The sequence below is a fragment of the Polistes fuscatus genome, unplaced genomic scaffold, assembly GCF_010416935.1.
Source record: "Polistes fuscatus isolate 324 unplaced genomic scaffold, CU_Pfus_HIC Scaffold10, whole genome shotgun sequence".
In the NCBI taxonomy this organism is placed as follows: domain Eukaryota; kingdom Metazoa; phylum Arthropoda; class Insecta; order Hymenoptera; family Vespidae; genus Polistes; species Polistes fuscatus.
The window spans coordinates 1,019,597-1,047,506 of record NW_025112998.1 but is presented as its reverse complement, the minus strand read 5'-3'; the positions used below and the strand labels follow the sequence as shown (position 1 = coordinate 1,047,506).

Genomic DNA, 27,910 nt, shown 5'->3' with positions numbered 1-27,910 from the left:
TGGGGTTGGACGTGATCGAAAGCGTTGGAAGCTGGAGGCGCAGGTGGAGTTTGTCGGGTGAAAGAGCCGAAAGGTAGTAGTAGGGAGAGTGGCAAGGGTAAAGTGGCTCTGGACCGAGTAAGTATAGCCTCCACTTTTCTATCTGCCCCCTTCCCCTTTCTCTTTCTCTTTCTCTCTCTCTCTTTATACCAACCTTTTGCTTTCTCTCTATCTGCTCTATCTCATTCTCAACGTTTCTCTCTTTCCTCCAACCCCTACCACCACAGCAAGGCCTCGTACCTGCCCCCCCATCCCTCAGTCTATCCTTGTGCGAGGCCCTAGCCCGCGGCGAACTGCATAATTCATGGCCCTACTACACCGACCGCCTCCCCAGCCGACCCTCTTCCAGAGGGACACCAACACCCAACCCTCGTTACCTCTTCACCACCACTACCACCTTTCTTCTCTTCGTTCTCCTTCTCCAGGGTCAGCCTTGGAGTCGCGTGCATTGTACGTCGACGTTCTTATAACCCGCATCTGTAAACTGGCATGTGTTGGTTAGCGTGAGGGGTTAGGGAGAAAGAGAGAGAGAAGGACAGTATGCTAGAGAACACAGAATCTCCTATGTGATAAAGTTTGACCCAACACAAACACACGTACATACTCGTCCCAGCTAGCCTTCTAAAAGCGACGGTGCAAAGGAATGTAGGCGAATATTTTGGCTGAATTATGGAACGGCTATGCTGGCATTGAGGTAAAGAGAGGAAGATAAAGAAAGAAAAAGAAAATAAGTAAGAGAGAGAAAGAGAGAGAGAAAGATCGTATGAAAGAGTTTCCAACGATTTAGTCGAGAACGTCTGTTCGATAAATTACCTACAGCTCGAAGTACCGACTTTCGTGAAAATTAATACGAAGGAGACTTTGATCTAACGCCCTGCGCCATACGGTGTGCGAATCTAAAAAGAGGGATAGTAGAAAAGGGAGTGACTATCCTACGGCTGGATCATGGACTACTACTGCCTTTTCATTTTTTCGTTCTGCCAGTGGACAAGCCGTACCGGTTTTGCACGAGGAATAAATGGGAGAGACACGCTCTGCGATCTTGACCATCCCATCGCTCGTGCTTGAAGATAAACATCAGTGCCAGGAGCGGTAGTACACGATAGTATCCACACCTATGCCGTACGGTAGTCAAAGGGACTACTCGTAATTAAACTTAGCGATTTTATTTTAAAAATATGTTTCTTTGGATTCTTGAAATATTACGAATAGCTACTAGCAAGCAAGCAAGCAACCAGGCAAGCAAGCTTTGCTTCGGTTTATCAACATCAGTATTTTGTATCGTTGTTTTTCTTTTGGAAAATCTCCAAGTAAGCTCGCTTAAACATACATCTAAAGTCTTTTCTATGTTCTTACTACGTAGGTAAAAGCCTTTTGATAAAAGGCTTTGTAATCTCCAGTGCTGGGTGGTGGTTGGTAGTTCGCGATGGTGGTAAAGCGGTAGAGCAAACGGCAAGGCTCGCTCGAGCGGATGAAAGATGGAGGTGTACGTTTCGTAGGAAGCGTGCTACGAAGCTCGAACAAACGGGACTCTAAATCCACGTAATTTCTTCCTTCGCTCTTGAACCATATCGCGTGAACGTTTTACGCTAGACGTAACGTCGCCGTCGTTTCAAGAGGTAGCTGGGCATTAGGAAAAATTCTTTCTCCGTTCGTAGTACTCGATCTTAGATATTTCTGAAAGTGTCGTGTTTTCGTTGGAATGAATGGAACACATAAGTAATGGCAATGCGATGCAGCAATTTAAACGATCGTAAAAATCTCATTTTAACGTTTGCGATCGTCGAGATAGTAAGTATTCTGTAAAAATTCCATCAAAGCAAAATCGTCGACTAGTTTCTTTGATCTTGATAAAATGATTGAAAAATAGAAGAGTTTTATTCAATCTTAGGTATCGTTGGGTTAACAGGAACAACAAAATATTCGCAGAAGCATAGGATCGATCGTCTGCTAGCTGATTCAACCGGTTCCAAGTGGAACGCACGTCTCCGACAGAGGCGACTAGTCTGCTCGAGTAGACCTCTAGGTTGGATGAACCCTAGGACCTTAATTACCGTGTCGGCTAATCGATCTCCTTCGCATTGTGATCGCGCCATCGTCGACACTGGTACCGACGCGAGTAACCACCATTGCGAAACGATATCTCAATCGACCGTCTCAGAATATTATACGAAATTGTGTTAAACCATGAAGATCGATATTGAATGAAATTTATGAAATTTTAATTAAAAAAAAAAAAAAAAACAAAAATATAGACAAAATTTAAATATAACAAATTAACTGCAAATTGGTTAATAATCTCACGATATGATGATGTGACTTTGATTGCGAGAAACAGTCCCGATTGACCACCGGATGTGTCTCATAAATCTTAGCTTTCGACGAATCCGTAATTCGAAAAAAGAAATATCGTCTGGAACATGTTTTTCGTGACATGTTAAGTAACAGAAATACATAGACAGTGGTTTCCTAAACTCAGTGGATAAGCATCGGAATGAACGTGGCCAACGAAAGTCAAGTTAATTGGTCAAAAAGTGAGACCTCTTCCATTCCCCGTAGAAGGTGCCTTCCCTGACTCACCCTCCTACTTCGTGACTTTTTTCTTCGTCCGCGCCAAGACGGCACCACCAAGAATAAAATACAGTTTGGTCTTCTCCTTCTTCACTTCTACGTCTTTCTTCTTTTCTCTCTTTTCTTTCTTCTTATTCTTATTCTTCATTCTCCTCCTCTTTTGCCTCTTCTTCCGTTCGAATACATACAACCTCGTAGAAGAATTCAGGCCCTACTACAACTCGCTTCTTCGACTCTTTCTCTCTCCTTTTCTCGAACTGGTGATCCTAATCTCGATAATGATGCGTAATGGCTGCTGGCGTGAATGTAGCTCTTTGTCCATAGTTCCTACGCCGCTCGTATATCTGTCCGATACTGAGCGTACCATTTCACCCTGGCAAAAGTACGAGGGCTGCCGAAGGGCCCCTTACCAGTATCTTTTTTTTCTGGCCTCAAGAAACTGCTAAACCCTCCCTCTTCTTTTCGGTTTATACAGGAAAAAGCATCTTACTTGTTTAATCGTGCTTGATTCCCGCAAGCAATAAAGATTTGCCATAGACAACATTAAGTTTAAATCAGATTCAACATAAAATTTAGCAATCAAATTTTGAAACGAGATTGAACGTTGATGATATTTAACAAAAATGAAATATTTTACTCTGATATATATTCAGGGAACAGAGAACATGATTATATACTTATATTATACGAATTCATACACATTTAATCATTCTTTTTATTTTACAGAAGTAGCGGTTATGAAGGTTCGATGACTACAAGTTTTAGTGACATCAATATGGACTCGCCTTATCTGAGAACTTGGCTCCTAAAGATTTTACTTCTTCTTTTGTCCTGTTCACCTGGACGATCTATAGACATATGTAAGTATTAGTAGAAAGTTTTAACGACCGATCATTATCTATACCAGAGTTGTTTCCTTAGTAACAAAATTTATAACATCGTTTTTTATCTTCAAAAGTGATCCCTAATTCTAGAGCAATCCTTCCTTTCTATTCGATAAAAACCAGGCAAGAGTGGTTCGTTGTAGGGTGATCCTTATGGATAGCGTTTAAACCTCAGTTTCAAGCTTTTACACGCTTTCCATTCCATTGACTCCTCCATGGGCAACGAGAAGCTTGCTCTCGCTGAGGCACCCTCGTACGCATTAAGTAAACAACCTCGGAAACTTGTAAAGTATTCGACGAGCATTCAGTCAAGTCGCACGTGAAAAAGGCTTTTTAGGTTCTTTCAAATCGTGCTGGAAACTTAGATATAGAAGAGAGAGTATGCTGATCGATCGAGTCAAAGTTGTTTCCATATGCGTAACATTCTTGAAGGAACAGTTTGAGCGATTCGACAAATTTCGTATGTTGATCATTTGCTTCTACGTTGGGCTTTTTCAAACGTAAAGAAAATCGATGGGAAAAATATTTTATTGGAAGACTAAAGAAAAATTAAATATAAATAATAATTAGTTATATTTCTTTTTTTATTATTATTAAATGATCCACATCAGCGATAACTCGCGCTATTCAACGCGTAATATAATAAGCATCGTTCGTTAAAATAAACATGAAAAGTGTTACTACCATTCGTAAATATCCTTCCACGAAATTTACATCCCCTATAAATATTTCCAGTATCAGTTCCACAAATGTATAAACGAAAAGGAAAGAAATGTAAAGTACGGGAAAGAAAAGTAAAGTAAAGTAAAGTAAAGAAAAAGAAAAGGAAAAAGAAAAAGAAAAAGAAAAAGAAAAAAGAAAAAAACACAGGATCGTACTTCTGAAAGGCTCGTTCAGCGACGAGCGAAACGCGTCACGATTATCGTCGCCGGCGGCGTATTTCGGTCGAGGCAAACGGTTAACCGGACAAGAAGAGGGCGGGCGGGGGTGGAAGACGAATTAAACGAACTCTCTGTGGCACGCGTATGCCGAAATATAAATAGCATCGAGAGAAACGAATTCAAAGGCTTTGCGAGAAGAACCGAAACACACTATGGGACAACCCAAAGAGTGTGATTCTCCTTTTCCACCACCCATCCTCTGTCCTACCCCTGTTACAATCCATGCCGAGTGAAGTTGTACGTTGAACCACGCTAGTAAGTTCGCGGTCGTGTTAAGCAACTCAGTTTAAAGTAAGAGAGAAAGAGAAACAGAAAGAGAAATCGAGCAACAGCAAGTAAGCCTATGCATACATGAAAGATAGAAAGAGATAGAGAGAAAGGAAGATAGAAAGGGAAACAGGAGAAACGGAGAAGGGTTGCGGAGAGAAGGGAATACAGTTAAAGCGCGCATAAATTGCAATGTTAATGTTACCGGCGATACATAAACATGTTGTCCGTCGGTTGGATTGCGGTCTGCAAGCGGCGAACGCGTTCTGCTATGCATGTACATCGTGCAGAAACGTTTCGGAGGGGTTGTTGCTTTCGGGGGACACGAACTGCTTCCCTCTACATGCTACACTAATATGAATTTATTGCTCATCATCCACTGTTTCGAATCTTTCGATATCAGTGTATTTTCGAATTCGCCATTATTTATCGTATCATTCGTAATTTAACATTGAATTATTTTCTATATTTGACGCGGTAATTTAATGTAATATTTTTATTATAGAAATCTAAACGCAAGACTGATTTAATACGAAACTCAAATCCAATTGTATGATAGTACAGAATAGAGAAACCTTTAAACGAAGTATTCTGATCAAACCTTAAAACCCTATGATTCAAAAGTGCTTATTACTCTTCACCGATCAACTAACTAGAACTAAAATTCATCAGTAACAAAATGTCGTTTACACATTTATACATGTCTAAACACGCTCGGTAAATATTCAAATAGATCTAGGATTTTCATATTAGTAAGTGTATTTGTTCAGTATACGATGATAGCAAGCAAGTAGATCTCAACGTAGATTAGAGACAGGGCATAGGTTTAGATTGAAACGGAGCATGTATTAGAGCTAACAATACGTATACATATACATATATACATACATACATGCATACTTATGTTTGGCTGTGCACTATACGAGGTGGATATGATTGCGCGAACGTGCATTGGAGTTTCCATCTCGTCGACGACACGCAGCCGGACTGACATGACGAGCGCTTGTCCTGGATGGAGAACCGTTACGCGAAAAGCTCTTTCTCTCTCTCTCTCTCTCTCTCTCTCTCTCTCACCCTTTCTCCATTCCTCATGTACGCACGCGCACATTACACTATTGTCATCCTTCGAGCAGTCGTCCTCCCATTCCAACCCCCACCCCAGTCTCCTTCCTCAATTATTCGCAAATCCATTAGATCCGCAACCGTCGGATACGAAATTATCAGCTTGCTCTTTGACGCATTAACATAACAACCTGACTATTATAGCGTTATCGTTCGTCCATCCGTTCTGACATTATAGTCGTTTGATCCAGGTCACCCGGTCGATCTAGGTTTCATGTATTTAAAGGTATCTCCGTTCTGGGAATATTATCAGTAATCATAATTATGAAAGTTTGTCTATGTAATGGGTAAGTAATTGGATTAATATTTACAATACTCTCGGGAAATTTTTTACGTAATTACGTAAAAACGGTTAGACCCAATTTCGAAAGAATATGAGCTTTGCTATTGTTATTATAAATACTAACTTATTATTAAACTGCGTACTTTTCTTGACAATTAATTGGTCGTAAAAATGTTGAACCAAATAAATTCAAAACAATTCGAATGAAATGAAGAACGAAAGAATGAAAAACAGAAAATCTTCAAGAGAGTAAGTACCAAAAAACAAAGTATTATACAATATCTCGGTACTATATTCTTAATAAGCACGATTTACGTCACTAGTAGAGAGAAAGAGAGAGAGAAAGAGTATTTTCATAAATCCAGGCCACGAAGGCAAACGCAAAACACATGGCACGCTCAACACAAAGGGGTTGGAGTTTCGCGTCCCCTCGAGAGGTAACCAACGCATGCAACTCGAGACGGTGATTTTGAGTCTGGTGAGGAGGCGGGTCGGTTCGCCCAGGGGATCTCATGGGGAAGAGGGTGTAAAAGGACCGATGGAAGAAAAGGCTCGGGCAGCAGGACGTCTGAGGAGGGACGGAAGGGTCGCGTAAAAGTAGTACTTCCGTTTTTCCAGCCGTCGCGGCGCCAGAAAGAGAAACGACAAAGAGCATGCGCCTTCGGTTCACCACCTAACACCACCACCACTACCACTACCACCACCACTACCAACACTACCTTTCCCTTCCAACAACCTACAGCGCCTAGGCTGTTTGTTTTTCCTGAAAGAGGCGAAAATGGCTCCCTTGGACCTCGACAATGGGCACGAATGGAGAGAAAGAAAGTAAAGGGAAAGGGACAGAATGAGAAGGAGAAAGAGAAAGAGAGAAAGGGGAAGAAGAAGAGATAGCACTACAACACGACCACGATGTTGCCCAGAGGGAAAGCATGAACTTCTTTTGAGGTCATCGCTCTTCCAAACATTCATTCTAATTTCACTGGTCCGCACGAAAGGAGTTTCGTGTTCTCGGTGATACAGAAAAGAGATAGGAATAGTGGAGAAAGAGAGATGGAAAATACCGTGCAGCAGGTGGGCAACTGCTAATTTTGTTAAGCGAATAAAGTGTTAGACACTAGCATAATACGACCGAGGAAAAGCCATTACGCGTCTACTATTCATTATTAAAGAGATGAAAAAAGCTCGTGTCTCTACTTTAACCAACGATTTTATTGTTTCTTTTTTTTTTTGTAAATAAAAAGTATTTTATTATTCTTCCTCGCGTTGTTGAGGTTCGTGTTTGAATATCGTTGATAAGAACTTGAATATAAGACGTTGTTTTTCTTTACAAGAAAAAGAAAAAAGAAAATTGAAAATATTTTTATTCTTAATGAATCTCGTTGAAATGGTGAAAGCTCTTCTTAATCGCGTTGAATGCAAAACCGATCGATCAGGCACATTTCATACCTGACAGACTTTCTTTCTGCGGGTTCAGAAAAAAAAGAAAATATACAAGGAATACATTCGCGGGTAGTATTTAAAGCAAGACATGATTTATACGTTAATATCGCGGCGTAATAAGGCAGACCGCTTAATATGTTTTTCGCTAAGATCGAGAGAGTAATTAATTTACATTCGCGCCGTTGAACGAGGAAAACATGTAAAAGGAGGAAGGGTGGAACAGACGAAGAGCGAAGACCACGGTCTGGACCGCGTACACAGTCATTAATAATAATCACCGAGTTAACAAAGGCAAGGGGGCATGGCGAAATTATTAAATCCGCCTGAGATAGAAGAATGAGAGAGAAAGAGAGAAAGAGAAAGAGAACTCTGGGCGTTGCGTTGTGAAAATTTTCCCTCGCTTCATTTCCTTCAACCATTTTACTCTGACGCAAGCAGAAAAAGGGCCCCTTCCTTCCTTCCTTCCTTCGTGGAACTAAAAACGCAAAGCCGGCAATCCTGTTGCTTCAAATAATTAGCATCTTCATAAACGTTTTCTTAGTATACCGCATTCTCCTGGCTTCGTCATTTCGAATTTGCCTCGGTAAGAAGGTGATGTTTTGTTCAAAGATGTTTTCTTCTTCTTCTTCTTTTTCTTCTTCTTTTTGAATTTTTATTAATTGAACTATATCTCACTGATTTGTAGTATTTGATTGATACGAGCTTACAGTTAGCATTCCATTTGATATAATAAACCTAGCAATTAAATTGAAGTGAAATTTGAAAAAAAGAAAAAAAATAAGTAGGCGATGGGTACACTCTTGTCTCATGGAAAATGCCTTCTACGAGAACATACGAAGATTCGAAAAGCCTTCTTCCTTCTAAGGAAAACGCTTATCAGTTTGACAGCGGAAGAGAAAAGATGAAGAAGAAGGAGTAGAAGAAGAGAAAGAGAGGAAGAAGAAGAATCTCGCGAAGAGGGTTGCTAGGGCATTCAATTTCCCTCTTCTCGCGGATGGATGAGGGCGGGCCCACCCTTCCGTTCGGAGCTGTCACTTCTTGAGAGTTATGGTGACCGAACGAGTGGCTGAGGCGGGCCAAACGTCGCATAACTTACTTCTACTTCTTCTTTTCCTTCTAATACTTTATTTTTCTCTTTATTTCTTTCTTTCTTTCTTACTCTCTCATCTTACCTCCTTTCCAAGATGTCTATAAATACAGAAATCGAACCTGCTTTCCACGAGGAGACACAAGTTCGTTTGTTATTCCTAAATGAAATCCCACTTTTGAACGAAAGCTTATATAACTTGTCTACCAAGTAATACATTTACTTCGTAAATTATTTCAATTCTCATATCCTATAGATATAATTTATGTTAAACAAACAGTTTTACATGGTATTTGAGAAGTTCAAAAGTTGTACTCTAATTTGAGTCCAATTTAAAGATCAAAAAGTTCTTCATTCATATTCATTGTCTTTGTCCAAGAATTACAATACCAATTTTATTCTATCAGCTTGATTGTAAGTAAACTAAAAGTAGATATTTCTATGACGAAAAAAAGTTTTACTATATGATAACAGTTTTAACTCCAACCCCCAAACGTGAAATGTCGTAAGTGGCAATCAAATTTTATCTCTCTACCCATTGGAGATTCAAAGTTTTTGGCTAGACTCTTAGAAGAAGAAGAAGAAGAGAAAAAAAATAAAAAAGAACATTTACAAGTTCACTTATTTACGTGGTCTCGGCAGCCTTTCGTGACGGGACAGAAAAATCAGTGGGAGAAAGTGGACGGGATAAGAGAGAAAAGGAAAGGATTTAGGAGGAGTACGAGGAGGAGGAGGAGGACGAGGACGAGGACGAGGAGAAGAAAGTTTGTGGATTTAAGGTCGTTGCACGAGTAAACGAGCTCGATAATCGTTGACGTGCCTGGCGATGATTCAGGAAACAGCTGTCGTTACAGCCAGTAGGAGTTGAATTTCCTACTTGAATTTATCGAGTTTACGAGAGCGAATTGAGCCAACGCTACCAATATTATCCGTTTTTCCTGAGAACTTTCTCGCGGTGTATATATATATATTCGTGTAGAGCAATCAAGGTCTCTTTGATCTAATAAAAATTTCTTCGAAGGATAAGTATCGATTTAAAAGTACCGTTAACGAATCAGAAGATGAGGTATTCTCCTCTTTTTCCTTTTCTTTTGCCTTATCGAATGATACAATCTATAAAAGGTGTACTATTTTTAGATAGGAGGGAGGATTGATCATAGGTATCACGTGTTAGAAAAGTCTCTTTCAAAAAATCATATTGATTCAAGGAGGAGTGTCGAATAAACGTGCGTAACCGAATCTCCCTACTTTTTTCTACTTTTTTTTTCTTTTTCTTTTTCTTTTTCAGCACAATGCATCGCACCCTTAGGAATGGAGTCCAGGGCGATCCCAGATGCCGACATTACAGCCAGCTCGAGTTTTGATAGCGGAAACGTTGGACCCCATCATGGACGGTGAGTAGTAAAGTAGTATATTCTTTTTTCCCTCTTCGATACGTTCACGTTGCTCCGAGCAATACAATAAGATAGAAAAAAAATACTACATATATATGTAGGAAAAAAAGAAAAAATGTTGTGGTATCGATCGGATAGTCAAGAAGCACTTCGCTTCCATACTTGGTTCGTGGTGGTAAGTCGTTTTATGGATACGTGAGAAACGATGTCACTTCATCGATGACACGTTCGTCATATCCCTACAAACGGATTCGAGATAGGTAAAGATCTATCTCGAGAGTCGGTTACCATATCAATCAAATACCAGTAAACTGTACGTCTACTTTGGCCGTCAGCTAGCAATGAGGATTAATGACGCCTGGGATTCTAAGCCCCGCATGCTGAATCATTTGTATCGGCCAGCTTCAAAGCTCTTTGGACGCCCTAAATGCTTATACCCTTCCCCATACCTAGTCCTTTGATTATACGTGCGAGTTAATTACCATTGAAAGAAAAAAGAAAAAAAAGAAATTCAACAGAGTCTGGTATATGTGATACAAAGGGTCGTTTGGACCACCTACGGTGTTCGGTGTATTTTCTCTCAATGGTTCCTACTTTTATTCCCATCGACCATTTGTTTGACTGTTTTTTATTGTCGGACTTTCTTGCATTAGAAACTTAACTCGTGGGAAATGTCATTCGTTATTTATTTTTATGTTTCTTTTTTAAACAATTTTTCAAATAATATACATTACAACGCATACATTGAATTTTTCAATCTTCTTCCTAAGTACATTTAATCACATCCCATGAACTTTTTTCTCAACAAACGAGTAACACTTTTATCCAATCGTTTGGCAAGAAAAGCTCTTTGATTTTTATTCGGAAAAGCTCGAAAGCGCATTAATAGGTTATGCGGTAGATCTAGAAAAAAAAAAAGAAGGACAAGACGTTTTTTTTTGTGGCACTCGTATTGGCGACACGAAGAAAGCCCCGTGAATGCAATACCGATATCGTTCACTCCTACGCAGTCTTTTCCTAGTAGACCCGTCTAGACCTCCTTCAACGAGCCCTTATAAGGTTTCTACGATGCCACGGGCTTCCCGGTGAATACCCTATTTACCTGTACGCCTTCCATTTACCCTAAAATACCCATATTTAAACATTGTTTGTATACACTTTAATACTATCTCTAAATCGGCACGCCGTTTCGCCAATTCCACGTTCCTAACATTCTTCCCATCATTTTTAACCCTAAACGAGTGTCTTTAGCGTTAATGATATTCGTGATAAGGAAAGATATCTTTATTAAAGTTACATGATGCTAACTTAACGTGCTAACGAGAACGAATTATTCATGTTGTCATATCATAACGCTGTATAATATTTTTTAATACTAAACATAACGTCGAATTCGCGATAAAAATTTTTTATCGAGATTATCGAAGAAATCAGGAATAAGACGGATATAAATAGAAAAATGAAAATTTTTCGATATAACGTTTGAAACGTTTTATATTCAAATAAATGAAATCAGGAATATACTCGACGTTATATATAAATCCTTTCAACTAGAAACGTACCTTCTGTCTTCCAAAGTTCTCTCTCTCTCTTTCTGTTTCATGCCCCTTGTCTTCTTCCTCTTCTCCTTCGTCAGACGGATTCGAAGTTTTCGCGACTGGTGGAGAAACACGTTGGATTTCGACGTCCATTATATATCCCAGCGTATGCTCGACTTCTGGCACGTTCGTGCTTTCGACAAACAGTTTCTCCCGATAATCGAGTAACTCACTCCACTCTTCTCCCTCTTCCTCTCCCTCTCTCTCTCTCTCTCTCTTTCCCCTTTAGTTCTCTCAAAAGCTTCTCGCACCGATTTCGCCAACGTGGCAGCTCCAGGCAGAGTCTACTCGCAGCGTAATCGTCCGTTCTGAGATTTATCGTGGAGCGGGTGCCGCGTACGCGGAATGTCTTTGATGCCCTGGACTGTATCAAAGTGGCAGCCAGACAGTTCGAGCTCTCTTAATGGGCTATGAGTTATGGTCCTTCACGGTGGTGCATATTATCTATCTCTCTTTCACTCTCCATCCTCCTTCCCACCCCTTCACTTTTACTTTTCTCTCTTTCTCTTTCTCTTTCTCTCTCTTTCTCTATTTACCTCTTTTTTTTTGTTCTATCCACCATCCCTTTCGTTTCACCGTTTTCCTTCACTTCCCTTCTCCTTTTTAACTTTTTATTTTCTTCCTTCCTTCCTTCCTTCCTTCCTTTTAGAACACAACAACTCCGCGAGTTCGTTCCGTGTACTCGCTTTTACTGCCCTTCTAGTCAAAGCAAAACTCAAAGTTCTTACACTTTATAAAGAGAGGGGGAGTTAAAAGAGTTTAAGAAACAGAAAGGATTATGGTTGATATCTTTGTCGCAAAATAATTTACCGGTAATTCCGTGTTACCCGTTCTTTTTAATCTTTATTTTCCTTTTTCTTTTTTCATTCAATTAAATTTTCTATCATTAATCCTAACTAATTGTGAGTTGAACAAAAAATAATATATATTAAATTAAATTAAATTAAATTAAATTAAATTAAATTAAATTAAATTAATAGTAAATGAATTTGTTTTGTTTCACAGTGTAAAAGAAAATTCTTCAATACGTATAACCCCGATATATAAAATATTCGCTGATTATTCACTGTTAACATTACAAAGAATATTCCAATCATTTGTCAAAGGATTAATTCCAAAGGTACTCGAATCTTTCGAAGGATTCTTCGGTAAAGAGCACGCTTCTCTGAGTGTCTGAGTGTCGCTAAAGGTATGTGCGAATACAATTATTAGCCAGCTCGAAGTGGCTTCACTATCCTCGTCCTCGTCCTCGTCGTCCTCGTCGTCCTCGTCGTCCTCATCGACGTCGTAGTCGTAGTCGTCGTCGTAGTCGTCGTCGTCGTTCTCGCGATGGTGCCACCTCATCTTTAATTCATGTCATCCGGTGGCTTGGCACGATCGATAAATTATAATTTCACTCCCCCGTATCAACTCCACCTCATCCAGCAAGGTGACGGTTATCCGTCGGCCAGGAAGACGATCACGTATTTATGCGACTTCCTTTTCTCGATGATGCACACATCGCTTCCGTTCGCAATCCTTTTATTTAACCTTTTTTTTTTTTCATTTTCGTTTTTTATTCTTGTTGTTGTTATATCAGTGATTTATCGTACATCAGAACAATGGGTGATACATTGTCTTAGGTCAATCGATCGTATAAACGTTTTAAATCGATCAGCAAACGAAAAGAATACAGAGGAAACGACGAAATAAGAGGTTTAGCTTCTTATTCTTCTTATTCTTCTTCTTCTTTATTTTAAAAGAAAATATTGACCTTTTTTTTCTTCCCCAGGCTTAGGCAAGAAAGTCACGGAGGTGCCTGGTGCCCGAAGCAACAGATCACAACGGAACCACGAGAGTGGTTGGAAATCGATTTACACACGGTGCATATGATCACGGGAACTGGCACTCAAGGTCGATTCGGAAATGGACAGGGCGTGGAATATTCGGAAGCATATCTTCTGGAATATTGGAGACCCAAACTTGGCAAATGGGTTCGCTACAGGGATGTTCGTGGCGAGGAGGTGAGTTATATTATAATATATACGTATTATCATCTTCATTTTATTATTTGATTAACGGATAATAAAAGTTACGAGCTTTTTCATATTTCCATGTAAAATATTGTACTTTGAATTTCCATGTAGAAAGGAAAAAGACAAAAAATGAAAAGTGTGCTTGAATTCAATCTCATCAAGGGGTTCATAAGATGAAATATTTATTTAAAGGATAATTTTATTGAATATTTCAAATATATTCATCCGGTCCCATCTTCTTTACGTTCTAGTAGCACTTGAACTATCATCGTTGACCCTTAGAGACCACCAGTCCCCCCCGGTAGCCGTACTTCGAATAAATGACCACAGGCTTTTATGACGAACGAATAATTCAAATCGATCGCCGAAGTTATAGTAATTTATCCGAATAGAGTCACGTTAAATGCGAGAGGGAATACGATAGAGGTTAAATTTAGTCGAGGGCAATGTGCATAAAATGGCCGTGCGTGCATGCGTGCGTGCTTATGTGCTTACATACGTGTGCGAGGATTATTGAGAATGATTTGTAGCGTTGTCCACGAGTCTAAAGGCCGACCACGAGCAGCAACTAAAGCGTGACATTAACAAGACGTAAATCTTCAATGTAATACGCTATTTTCCAGAGATCTACGTTCTTCCTCTCTTTATCTCTATCCCTTTCTTTCTCTCTCTCTCTCTCTCTCTCCCTCTCTCTCTGTCACCCTTTCTTTCTCTTTCAACATTTTACTAGAATAGATTCGTAAACGGGAATCTACTAACTCCTTCATTAAGTAGACAATACCTACACAATATCTTTGACTTTCTTATGAACAGTTTATTAATGTTTCAAACACTTTGACAAATATATTGAAAACTTTTTCCCCATGATAACATATTTATTTTTTCGCTATATAGAAATAATGATTTCTTTATTATATTCTGTAGAAATAGCAAAGGTAGTCACAGTCTCGTATATCGATTTACTCGTGGGAAATCCGCAATGTATCATGAATATATATATAGGTGGAGAGATCTTATCAGCTTTTGGTTGGACAACGCTTCAATCTCGTAGAAGTGTAGTGGACTACGGTTTAGCCGAACTTGCTCTACTCGAGCTTCTAAATGAATTTGATTGTTCTGCAATTCTCACTGCACTTAATCTACATATTCACTTTGGATTATTTGTACGAACAAAATATATACGTTCGTCATTTGCATCGATTAAATTAATTTATATGTCTCTAATGTTACTTAAACGTAATATGAACGGTACGATCAAAGAGATTGGATTTAATTTTTAGAATTAATAATAATAATTAATAGAAAATAATTTGATTTTTCTTAAATGTGTGTGTATTCGTGTGATACTTTTACTTTATAATAAGATTTTGATGAAAGTTCTTAAGAATTGTTTTTTAGAGCATGCGCAAAATTCACGACAAGATATCTTTGAAATACGTAACGAAAGAAAGAAAGAAAGAAAAAAAAAGGGAAAAAATAAGAACGTAAAGCGTCCGATCGTTGAAGAGGTTTTCCTCGGGAGTTAGTACGAAAGAGGGCTGCCTCGAGCTTATTTGTATAGGAGGGTGGATCAATAAAACGAGGGAAGGGAAGGTCGTCGCGTGCACACGGGTCAGACGATATTCAACTCACCTATATAGAACGTACCTGTCTGAATAGGCGAGGCCATACCGAAGTACTCCACGAATCTCACGAACTGCGAAATTCTAAAGGGATCACGGCTCTCCAGAGATGCCCTTTATACTTCGATATGGATTTCCTTGTTTCTATGACTTTCCTTTTTTACTCTTCTTTTCCTTTTTTTCCTTTCTTTTCTTGTTTTTTTTTTCCCTCTCTTTCCTTTTATTTATTCATAAACTCGGTTAAGGTCTTTCATCGTCGTCGATTCAGTTAAACACAATATTTTACTATTTTTCTTTTTTTTTTTTTTTTTTTTTTTTTTCTTTTAAATCATCCGATAATTATTTGAGCAGGAAAATTAAAAGCTTAAATAATAACGAATAATTTTCATCCGACATGTAACTGAACACTTATTTCATTGAAACGATATTCCTCCAAATAATTATTCTACACGTTCGTTGATACGAATCGTTAACTTTTTGAGACCCGATATTCGTATTACATTACTTCATTGTACAAATGAATTCTATTGAATAACAATTAACGCGAATCCAATTACATTTTCTATCTAACCCTTTGCAGAATAATAATATAATTTATTTTATCACTAAAGCGTATGATGATTACGTTCGAATACAAAGGAAAGATATTGGAAAATAATAGAAAATACGTTTTCCTATAACCGTACAATAATTGCTTTTATTTTGTACATTTAATATGATAAAAAGTAAAATGTTTTAGTCGAAAGTTAGGGGGTGCGGGGGAGGGGGCAGGGTCTCTATCATGGGTCGATACGACCTGGAGGAGTCCACTCGAAGGTTTTACTCGAAGGACACCAGTTCGAAAGGATAAGAGAAGGTTGGGCCCACCCAAGAGGTTGATACGAAAGAGAGAAAGGAAAAAAGGAAGAAAAAGGAGAGAGAAAAACAGAGAGAAAGTGCGAGTATAAATCCGCAGAAATTCGCGTCCCCGCGGTACGTTCTCCTCTCCCGCTGGGAGAAACATCCTTCCCAGTGTGTGTGCGTGTTTCTCGTCGCTTAATTACGGAACGACGTTCTTCGTCCTTATCGTACGTACGATCGTCGAGCGTTCTTTCGAGGACGCCCGACCTTCGTAGAATATAACCGGTACGGCTGTCAGCGAGTCGTGTTCACGGACTATTAAAGGAAATTAAGAAAAATCTACGAGGCATGGGTATATCTCTCAGTTTGCTTGCACACATTTAGATATACCTATATCCGAACCAAAGTCAAAGTAAAAATATACAGAAAACGACTTCATTCCTGGCGGTCCCCCGCGTAGGCGTCCGAGACACCTATTCGGTAATTATTTTCTGACACGAGTAAGAACTTTTATACGGTCGGAAAGAAGAAGAAAAAGAAAAAAAAAAGAAACTTTCATTCAGCTTGAGTGCATTCGTGTCAACCCACGGATATATCGATCGGTAGACCGTGTAAGAAACGAATACAGTTTACTATTGAAACTTCTGTAAATTCGATTTACGTGGACTGAAACAAAAGTATGGGGGGAAAAGAAAATCAAGTAAATTGAACGTAATTTTCAGTTGAATTTGTTCTAATTTGTGAAATTAATTACAACGAATATACGTTAACGTGAGAATTTTTGAAATTATTCATTTGAATTTTAGTTAGATAATTTTTATATTCCAACACGTTGTTTAAACATTTGTACATTCTCGTTTTTTTATATCGTTAGTTGAAATCAGACGATTATCTATAGTGGATTTTTGAAAATAAGGAGAGTACTACTCGTTTAGGAGGAAAGAGATACATTTTAGTTTGTTTTATTCTTTTCGAGCCATTACTTCGTACCTGTGGGATATCTCGATAAGATACCAATCGAGATGTTTCACTTGTCCCTGTACCATTCTTCTTTTCTTTTTTTCTTTCTTTCTTTCTTGTTTTTCCTGTTCCCTCTCTCATATCCTCTTTCTCTTTTTTCCCCTCTCCCGGAAGATAATTTCGTAAATATCAACCGCGAATTCGGAGAGGGTGGTGGACCTCTAGCAAATGGAAAGAGAGAGAGAGAGAGAGAGAAAGAGAAAAAGAAAAAAAGAGAGAGGGAAAGAGAGAGAACAAAAATACGACGGCATTTACGAGTCGTCGGTACGTTCGCGCGGTCGCCAGGAAAAATAAATAATCTCGATATTTATCTTCCCTCCCACGCTATAAGGAGTTGCTGCGAGAGCCAGAAGAACGAAAGAAAGAAAGAAAGAGATGAAAAGAGGGAAGCCGCAAACGGATTCAGAGTAAAAGACTTTTCTCTTGATATCGCTTCTTAAATTATTTCTTCCTCTCCTTTCTCTCCTCCCATTTCTTGACATTTCTTCTCCCTCTTCTTCTTCTTCTTCTTCTTCTTCTTTTCTTCTTCTTCTTCTTTTTCATCTTCATCATCATCTTCTTCTTCTTCTTGTTCTTTCTCTTCTGAAACACATTTTATTTTTCTATTTTTCTCGTCTACATCACCGACAAGATTTTCGGTAGACAAATTCCAAAGAAAAAGAGAGTGGTGCCGATGCGACAAAGAGGTAGGCGTGGCTCAAGACCAACGCCCATTTTATGTTAATGTTTTCCTCGCATTTAAGACGACGCATCGATGAGTATACAGGTAGCTGACGGCAGGTAGCTCCTGTCGTCGACTTGTTCGGAATTTGCTACGAACCAGTCTCGTGAACATAAAACACCTTACGCGGATATTCATATAAAGTGGGAGGGGGTTGGGGGAAGACAACAAAAAAGTAATAATAATCCTACCTTCTTTCTTCTTTTTTAATGTTCGAAATATAAATTATTCAATTATTTTTTATATCTCTCATGTTCGCATTAAATAAAATACTAAGAATACATCGTTTCTATTAACTTTCGGCATGTCGTGATTTTTCATTCCTGTTATTATCTAATTATTAATAATGACCGTGTTAAATTAAGCATTGAACCGAGTGGACAAATAAAATATAATAAAATAAAAGAAGAAGAAGAAGAAGAAGAGAGAAGATCTTGGCAAAAAGGAATAACGATAATGCTTTGTAGTAAACGTACGAAACGCCTCTCGATTGGAATCTTATCGAAATGTGTTACGTGTACGAATACGAATGGCAATGTTAAAAGGAGAGAGAGGAAATGGTAGAAATACCGATGTCTCGCGAACGACGATAATAGGGTCGTTAACACTGCCAAAGAGAAAGGGAAAGAGAATGAGAAAATACGAACTAAAGGGAGAAAGAGAATAAACAGAAAGGGAGAGAGAGAGAGAGAGAGAGAGAGATAGAAATAGACAGAAAGATGTATACCTACTAGGAGTAGGTGAAAAGAAAGTAAAAAAAAAAGAAGAAGAAGAAGAAGAAAAAAAATGAAAGAAAAAAAGGGAGAGAAAAAGAAAACGAGAGAAGAGGACACTCGTTCTCGTGATTGTATACTCTCCTCGTAATGTGCAGTACGCTCACGTAATTAACCATACGTGAGAAGGTTGTAGGTATTACGCGAGAACCAAGGAACCTAGTCGTCGACGAGTCGTCCCTAAGTGGGAAATAAGAGAGCCTTTGTTTCGAAGGGTCTCTCGCTCTTCGAGAAATTCTCGATATTCCCTACTCGCCCTAACCCTCTCTTTTCGTCGCTATCTTTATCTTTCTTTTTCCCTTCTCTCTCTCTCTCTCTCTCTCTCTCTCTCTCTTAGCGAATCTTTTCGTCGTTCCTTGCTCCTCGCGGTCGAATGGTCGAATAGAAAGAGCCTTGTTTCGAACCAACTCCCCGCCAACTGGACAAATCTCCTCCAGCTTTCTCCGCTCAACCCCCTCCCCCCTCCCCCATCCTTCATCCTATATCTTTTTTTTTCTTTTCTGGGGTGATGGGGAGGGGGCGGAGTCGCGAACACTCAAAGAATATTACGAACGGGTCTTGTCTCTTCTAACGATGCGTTATCCTCAAAATGAAATAAACGACATAACTCTCAGAGATGCTTTTGTAATGCCGCACCGATCTGTGAGTACTCTCTTTTATATAAGAGATATGTCTCATCTTTTTGCTTCATTCCCTGTCACAACATGGTAACTCGATCGTCCCTTGTATCGAACCAATGTGATTAGTGAAACAACGGGGTGTTGGATAAAATTAATGGTGTCTAATATGTCACATCTTATTAGAAAGATAATGAAAGTAATTGACAAAAAATGAATTATATTTTATGATATTTTTTTTTTAGTTGAAAAAGTATTTTAAATTACGTATTGTTAAAAATGATGGATTTTCTGTTTTTTTTTTTTCAGGTGATAAAAGGCAACACGAACACCTATCTAGAATCGAAACACGAGTTAGACCCGCCAATGTGGGCGAGCAAAGTACGATTTCTTCCTTACAGTTATCATCGTCGTACGGTTTGCATGAGAGTCGAGTTGTACGGTTGTCCTTGGAACGATGGTATCGTTTCATATTCAATGCCACAAGGAGACAAGCGCAGCAACTGGGAGTTCTTTGATGCTACTTACGATGGTTACTGGGACGGTCAGCTCCTACGAGGTTTGGGTCAACTAACCGACGGCAAGATCGGTCCGGATAATTTCAAGATGAGCTACTACGATTACGATCGTGGTCAAGGCTGGGTCGGTTGGAGGAATGACACTCGTTCCGGTCATCCGCTTGAGATTAAATTTGAATTCGACCACGTCAGGGAATTCTCAGCCGTTCACATTTATTGCAACAATCAGTTCACCAAAGAAGTACAGGTGAGTTTGGAAGATCCTTCTTTTTTGTTTTTTCTTTTTTACGTAAGAAAAATTTAAAAATCTTTTTACATCGTTAACTTTCTTAACGGTACAAATATATATATATATATATTATAAACTAGTAACTAGGAGTAACGACGAGTTGTTTGTTAACATTAATTAGTACGTTAGAGGAACTTTATCGTTAAACTAATAATCGGATTACGTTTTCTAAAGTTATATAATTAGGAAAATATTATAAAGAAAAGTTACGAACAAAATCGTGTAATGATGTCACGTACGCAACCGTGAAATACCAGGAAAGCGGTTTTCTATGTATTAAATTTTACTAAACGCGATAATATACACGATGACTTCATCGTTCTTTCCAAGTTCTCGCATGTCTGCCCCGCTAACTTTCTTTTCGATCGATAACATCGCGCATAACATACACGCGACTCATGAATACACACACATATACATATATAGAACGTAGAATTCCTAAGCGTATAGTGACGATCATTGATGCACTTTGCTTGTCCTTCTTCAACCAACTTGCTGTTCATTACTCCCACCCATTCCCCACCCCGTTCTCGTGGTACTTTATGCTTACCCAAGAACGAACAGTGTAACTCCACGTAGTCGTAATTTTTTTTCTGTTATTTTTGATGAGTCTTCTTTGTCAAGCACAAGGTATTTCTTTTCTCGTTCAACAATGAACACTCGCGTGCATTCTCACACTGGTTACTAACTTATTAAAGACACTAGTTGTGTCCATCTTACTATGGCGTACACACAGAACCTATTATTTCCGTGACTTTCACAAAACTTTGTCGTTAGAGACGAAGTTTCAACCTCGTCGTCGTTGCTTCGAACAATCCTCGGAAGTCTTGGAAATATCGAAAAATTCGAACGACGAAGCTTTCCGGATAACAGAGAACTCAGAAATGTCTGCAGAGACGTAGAGAAGTATATAATGTGCGCGTGACGAAGAGGAAATTGGAAGACCCTCGGGCGACTTTTCGTTTGCACCAAAATGGCGACCAAAGGAAAACGGGCTAGGGGAGAGGAAAGAATAGAAGAAGCAAAAAAAGAGAAAAATATGAATAGGAGGAGGAGGAGGAGGAGGAGGAGGAGCTTATGCTGGAATGATAGTTCGAGGAAAGGAAAATAGATGGAAAGAAAAAGAGAGAGAAAGAAAAAAAGAAGAGACAGAACCATAAATATAGACTCGGGTTGAAAACCCATACGAAGGAATGAGATATCCAGAGCAAAGCTTTAATCCGTGCCCGGAAAAGACGAGGGTGGGTATGTACGGCATAGAATCCAGTTTTCACGTTGGAGTCAAGGTCGAGGTTGTAGGATGGTTAACGAGGCGCAACAACGGTTAGCCTCTGGCTTTGCTAGATGGAATGAGATGGTGGAATGGGAGAAAGAAAGAAAGAGAGGAACCATAGTTAGGAGAAAGCTTCTTTTACTTGTCGGCATTAACGCGTAGGGATTCTCCTCGACGGTGGTTGGCCCTTCCGCGAAAATTTTCCAGCTCGCACTGGGATCTCTCTATATAATGGGCCGCGAAACACTCTTCTACCGGTATCAAGATTTATTTGAATAGAGCGCCTCATTACCCGGCTCGGGAGCCGATTGTATAGCCGCGACCAAGCGAGAGAGAGGGAACGAGCATGGTGAGTGGAAGAAAGGAGGAAGAGAAGGATAGCAAGTAGGTTGGGTAGGCAGTAGGAACGCTCGGTAACGCGGATTTAAGAAGGGTGGAAGAGTAGGTTCGAAGGGAGCAAGGTACCGTCGCGAGAGCTTCTCTATCTTTCTCTCTCTCTTTTCCTCTCTGTCTCTCTGTCTCTCTTTCCTTTTCGTACACACAATGGTAGCAAGCAACGACCCGGAGAGTACAGATACGCCACGTATTCGAATACAATACCGGCAGTCTGGCAAATCGGCAGTACTTAGATGTATAGGAAAGCCTAGAGGAAAGAGAGAGACAGATAGATGAACTAAGTAAGAGAAAATGAGAGAGAGAGAGAGAGAGAGAGAGAAGAGTAGTTGGCAACCTTCTCAACCCATTCCACTTCTGAACAACTCCTTCTATTAACAAGCGAGTGCCCACTTGCACGGATAGGACACGTCTCCTGAAAGACACTGCACTTCAAAGCGCCGTCAGTAGTCTTCTGTCTTCGTCTTTCTTTCTTACTCAAGATGGTGTTTCCATTTCTCTTAGGTGGAGACGAAAATCCACGAAGCTCATCTTAGACGGAGTTTGATAATCTGGGTTTTGTAATCTTCGCTTTCGTGTACCACGTACCAGCCCTAGTTCTCGTGCTATCTCTCTTCGTTTATCTGTCGGTTCCTCCTCTTCACGATCTCCTTCAACTAGCAAGAGATCCAAATTAGCATTCCGCGCGTATTCGCATCTTCGATCCTGATGCATCAGCGTTAAGGTCGTTATCCGTTCTCTCCTTCTCCTTCTCTTACCCACTCACTCACTCACTCGCTCGCTCATTCACTCATTCTCTCCTTCTCTTGCTCGATGGTGATAACGATAATAGCCTTTGATTATATCCATAATCGAGTGCGCTTTAAGCGCTCGTAATAGCGTTAATAAGCGATATTTGCCGATTTAACGAGAGTCGAGATTGACTGCGTTAACGCGACAAGACTGCTAACGTCCTTGCAACCTTTCTCCTCCCCTCCCCCCTCCCTCCACCCACATAGGCGGATTACATACGAATAAAGAGAACTCACCGACGTTTTGTTCTTTCTCCCTTAGGTGTTCTCCGAAGTTAGCATCATGTTCAGCGTGGGTGGCAAGTATTACACTGGAGATCCAATCGTCTATTCATACATGGAAGATAAAATTTTCGAACAATCTAGAAACATCACGATCAAACTTCATCATCGAATTGGTAAATTCGTCAAATTGAAGTTTAGTTTCGCTGCCAAGTGGATAATGATCAGCGAAATAACTTTTGATTCTGGTATAAATTCTTATTTATTATTATTATTTATTTAAAATAAATTTCTAAAAAGATTTGTAAAATGTTGTAACTAAATTTTGATCGTCCAACTGGCAAATGTTACAGATATAGCTCATGGTAATTTTACTCCCGAAGTTCCGCCTACAACCGAAGCACCGCGTATTCGTGATAAAAATCCAACACGAGACAATCCCACGCTAGACGAAGTTCCCATTGCCAAGCAAGACGAACCTACGTACATGGCCGTGATCATAGGTGTTTTAGCAGCTGTCATTTTACTTTTAGCGGTGGCCATTTTTCTCATAGTCTCGCGTCATAGACAGAGAAAAAACTTTGCCAGTCCGTTGGGTGCCAAAAGTGCTATTCCATCGAGCAATCATCAACATTTATCACCCGAATCGGCGTATGGTACCACGGAAAAGGATCCTTCTTTAATGACGTACAGAGTTGAAGAATTGGATGATCGGTACGCGGGAACCAAATTAACAACCCTTCCACGTGATCTCAATGATCGGTTATTGGGGGATGTTAGGTTGGACGAGTACCAGGAACCATTTCACGAGAACAAATATCGTGAACCTCCTCATGCTGCTTATTACGGATACAGCACTGTAGTCATAGACAACAAAGATCTTCACGATAGCGTTGAACAATCTGGTGAGTTAAAAAGTTGTATTATCCTGTAGACAAAATGTACACGCGTTAAAAAACGGAATTTTATATTTTATTTATTAACATGGCGAATGACTTAACGTTTTATTTTTTTTCCATTACCCACTTCGATTTTAATCTTAAAGTAATTTTCAACTTTATTGTGTTCATTTTAATAGTAGTAGTCGTAGCCAACCAACGATTAATTTGCCATGTTCGTGATACTCTTTTTCGAGTCACTAAAGTAGATTCGTGTGGTCTATATCGTGCAGATGCCACCTACGATTACGCGGTACCAATGCCTGTGCCTAGCGTGAGCAGCGATCAAGATAGCGTATTTTCCAAGTCGTCATCTAGAGGCAGTGCGAAGGTAAGCACCCGGTCTTTTCGAATTTTAGATTTACAATAGTCGACATTGCTAGATAAAATCGTTTTTAAAGTATTAGACAGTTTACAATAATATTGGTCAATTGAATTTTCTTATAATACGTATTAATATTTTATTAATTCATCTTAAATTTTCATCGTCAGCTATAATCCGATGAATTTGATATTTATCATTAATGAATTGTTTCAACTTTTCTAAATGAGAAACGGTCTTACAATTATTATATTATTTTTCCGAATATGATACTTATTTATATTTTATCGAAATCGAAATTCTCTTGAGGAATTTTAATGAGTCACCGTGTTGTTCTCTTAGGCTTGTTTACAGAGCTTTTTCCCACCTCCCCCGCCACCGATGAGTGCTCCACCACCTCGCGGCTCGAACAATCTTACGTACTCTAATCCACCGAGTCCAGAGCCAGTATGCGAACGCGAACGCAGAGGAAGCAAACGCAGGGAACATTCTCTTCATAGATACGCGTAAGAGAACGTACGTCGTGGCACATGTTCATCTCAACACGCATACCTGCATACATACATAAATATTACATTAACACGAAGTGTACACGCGCGCGCATTCTTCGGGGATATACGCAAAACGTGTCGAAGGTTACCGAGGTACGTTAATTGCACAATTTGATTAATTACTACACGACACTATGGTCCTTGCTCTATTTCAACTTACTCGAATGATTTTTGCATGTATTCGATACAAAAGAAAAAGACACAAATAATTGTATATATTTAATATTATATTTTACGTCGGTGAGACACCAATCAGTGATTATTTATCATTATCGATATCTAGATCGTAATTATTTTTCATCGTTTTATGTTATTAGATTATTTATATTACGTAAATATTATCGGAAAATGAATTCTGATAAATAAAAATATAGTTGAAATGGAGCAAATCTAACGGGTTAATAGTAAGAAGGAAGTAGAATAAAGCAATGAAGATCAAGCAATACGTTGAAATCTCTGAAATGCGTATTCGCAGGAAGAGACGACCATTATTAAACAATATTTACAAAAATCGTATGCGTTCGATTAAAAATAGTTCTTACATAATTATCGGATTTAGTTCATTCTCCTTCGACGTGCACTGCCATTGACGCACTATTAACAATGTAATAATCGTATAGTTAAGCGTTAAACATTCGGGGGAATATATAGTATGTATATAAATATACACAAATATATATATACATAGATATATACATACTATAAATACTATACAATGTAGTTAGATAATACGCGCGTTATATTCTCACGGTTGTATTACACGAAATTAGCATATCAGATTTTAATAACAATAATCGCGAATAATCGCACGGAATTTAACTCTTCTGGAAATTCAATGTCGCGACGAATATCTCTTTGTAATAATAATAATAATAATATTAATAATAATAATAATAATAATAATATAATAATAATGATAATGATAAAAGGATCTGTAAAATAATCCGATCGTTTGTATAGGGAAAAAAAAAAAGAAAAGAAGGGAAAAAAAAAAGAAAAAAGATAAAAAGAGAAAGAGAATGGATGTGCTCGTAGAATAAATCGACAAAGTGATCGGACAGAGAATACAGCCAATCGAGATCGAACGTATGTGTATGTAAATCATTCAGAAGACATATCTTTTGTAGAAAAGCAACCTAGGTACTTGTAGTATCGGTTTGCTTTGATTTTTTATAAGCTTATGTCGTTTCTCGCTACTCAAAGGACCTATCCTCTCCTCTCCTCTCCTCTCCTCTTCATTCTTCTCCACTCCTTTTTCTCTCTCTCTCCCTCTCTCGTTCTCACTGCCACACGTATCCCGCGGATTTAACAGGACACTTTATTAAAATATTATCGGATAATCATTTCTTTTGATCCTCTAACTCTTTCTCTTTTTTTCTCTGAAACATAATTATTATAATCGATCGCGCAAATATATAGTGATCTTTATCGATTTTAATAACGCGATAAGAGAGATTTGCGAGAAAAGACGAAAGCTATTTGTATATATATATATATATATATATATATATATATATATATCTTCTTTATGTATGTACGATTAATCTATTTACTTGATAACACAAAGAAGAAAAATAAAAATTAAAAAAAAAATATATATGTATATATAATAAAAACGCGAGATAAAGAACATGAACGCGTTTTCGTCGTCGTCGTCGTCGTCGTCGTTCTCCTCGTCGTCGTCGTCCTCGTCGTCACGAAATTTAATCGAGATAACATAACAGACGGATTTCCAGAACGAGTAACGCTAATGATTCGCTCTGTTCGGCACGCATGTGCAACAAGATCGAGCTCACTATCGATTCGAGTCCGACCGAAGGATATACACACGCATATATTTATATATATACATATATATATATACATAATACGTGTATATAATACGTGTCCTACAAGTACACATAGATGAAACAGTAAAAAAAAAAACACAAAAGAAGAAGAAGAAGAAGAAAAAGGAGAAAAAAGTTAATGTCGAGCTTGATTAATCGAATATTTATATATTCGAAAGAACATCGGCACGAGATCGGTGGATGGTGAGCGGGGGGAGACAAGGGAAAGGACCAAAGGATAATTAATCGCTCGATAATTACGAACGCTTGCTTTCACGAGACCGTCGTCGGTTTCATCCAGTTTGATCCACACAAAAAAAGGGTTTATAAGGACCGATACAATAGTGAGCTTCGATCTCGAATCTTTAGCGAAGACTGACGTGTTTCGATAAATTCATGATAATTTGTTATATATATATTATTATTATTATTATTATTTAATTAAATAATGAACTCTATCCGATCCTCACCCCCGCCCCACCCCCCGCAACCATAAGCAGCTGACTTGTGATGCTTGCGCGCGCGCTTCCTTTTTCGTGTTATAATATATAGGATGTCCTATTTAAAAAGTGAATATTTGATAAGGTTATTACGACGATGAAGTTTCTGTTTGTCGAAGTATAATAATGTGGACGATTTTATGTGACATCCTGTATATGTATATATATATATATAAATTATATAGGCATTGCGCTGTATATTATTTTGCGATATATCCCATAAATGTACGTAGCAATATTTCTCCCCCAATCTTGCAAATTCCCTGAGAAACCCACTTTATTTATATACATAATGTATGCCTACGAGAAGTGAAACTATAAATATAAAGATATATATATATATATATATATACACACTCGCACACAAACAAAAATACGTACATATAAAAATTAAATGAACAATTGCATATTACTCAAAACAAACTTTAAACGTGCATAGTACACATATACATACATACACACATACATCCATATATATATATATATATAAAACCCAAGATTATTTCTCTATCGGTACCAAAACGCCTTCAAGCAACGAGATTTAAAAGAAAAGAAAAAAGATTAAAAAAAAATGATAAAAAATATACCGACGTAAGGAATAGACAATACAGGATGAAAGAGAGAGACAACAATAAATAAATTGCGTGTTTGTTAAGAGATTAACGAAGAGAATTATAAAGGGATTAAAAATAATATGAAAAAATAAGAAGAAAGAGTTGAATTTAGGATAAACAAGAAGAAGAGAGGATACGAGTACAGGAAAATAAGGGAACCGTTAACACGACTTTTATTGTGATATAGAAAAAAAGCAAAAGAAGAAGAAGAAATGAAAGAAAGAGAGAATAAAAAAAGAATAAAATAAAATAACAAGGGCTTGCAGGGGGGCTCTTTCGCGCATAGCACTCTCTCTCTCTTTCTCACTCTCTCTCTTTCCCTCTCTCTCTTTCTAACACTCTTTTCCCTCTATCTCTCTCTCTACTTCTCCGTTTAGCGCCCGCCCGCGCGCGCGCGCGCGCTCGTATGTGTGTATGTGAGCTTTAACACGTCTCG

At 38.6% G+C, this 27,910-nt stretch overlaps 1 protein-coding gene across 4 annotated transcripts in view; it reads left to right on the top strand.

Annotated features, from left to right (window-relative positions):
- The window catches only part of LOC122526058 (discoidin domain-containing receptor 2-like), an 81,276-nt gene extending 56,330 nt beyond the window's left edge, over nt 1–24,946 (top strand). For all 4 annotated transcript variants that reach the window (XM_043649202.1, XM_043649201.1, XM_043649204.1 and 1 more), the window contains 8 exons: nt 3,337–3,470; nt 9,923–10,028; nt 13,398–13,629; nt 19,544–19,999; nt 22,761–22,968; nt 23,074–23,625; nt 23,892–23,989; nt 24,323–24,946. In XM_043649202.1, coding sequence (XP_043505137.1) covers nt 3,359–3,470; nt 9,923–10,028; nt 13,398–13,629; nt 19,544–19,999; nt 22,761–22,968; nt 23,074–23,625; nt 23,892–23,989; nt 24,323–24,490 — 1,932 coding nt within the window. In that variant the 5' untranslated portion in view covers nt 3,337–3,358 and the 3' untranslated portion in view covers nt 24,491–24,946. The remainder of the gene's footprint in view (nt 1–3,336; nt 3,471–9,922; nt 10,029–13,397; nt 13,630–19,543; nt 20,000–22,760; nt 22,969–23,073; nt 23,626–23,891; nt 23,990–24,322) is intronic.
- The last annotated feature ends 2,964 nt before the right edge of the window (nt 24,947–27,910 follow it).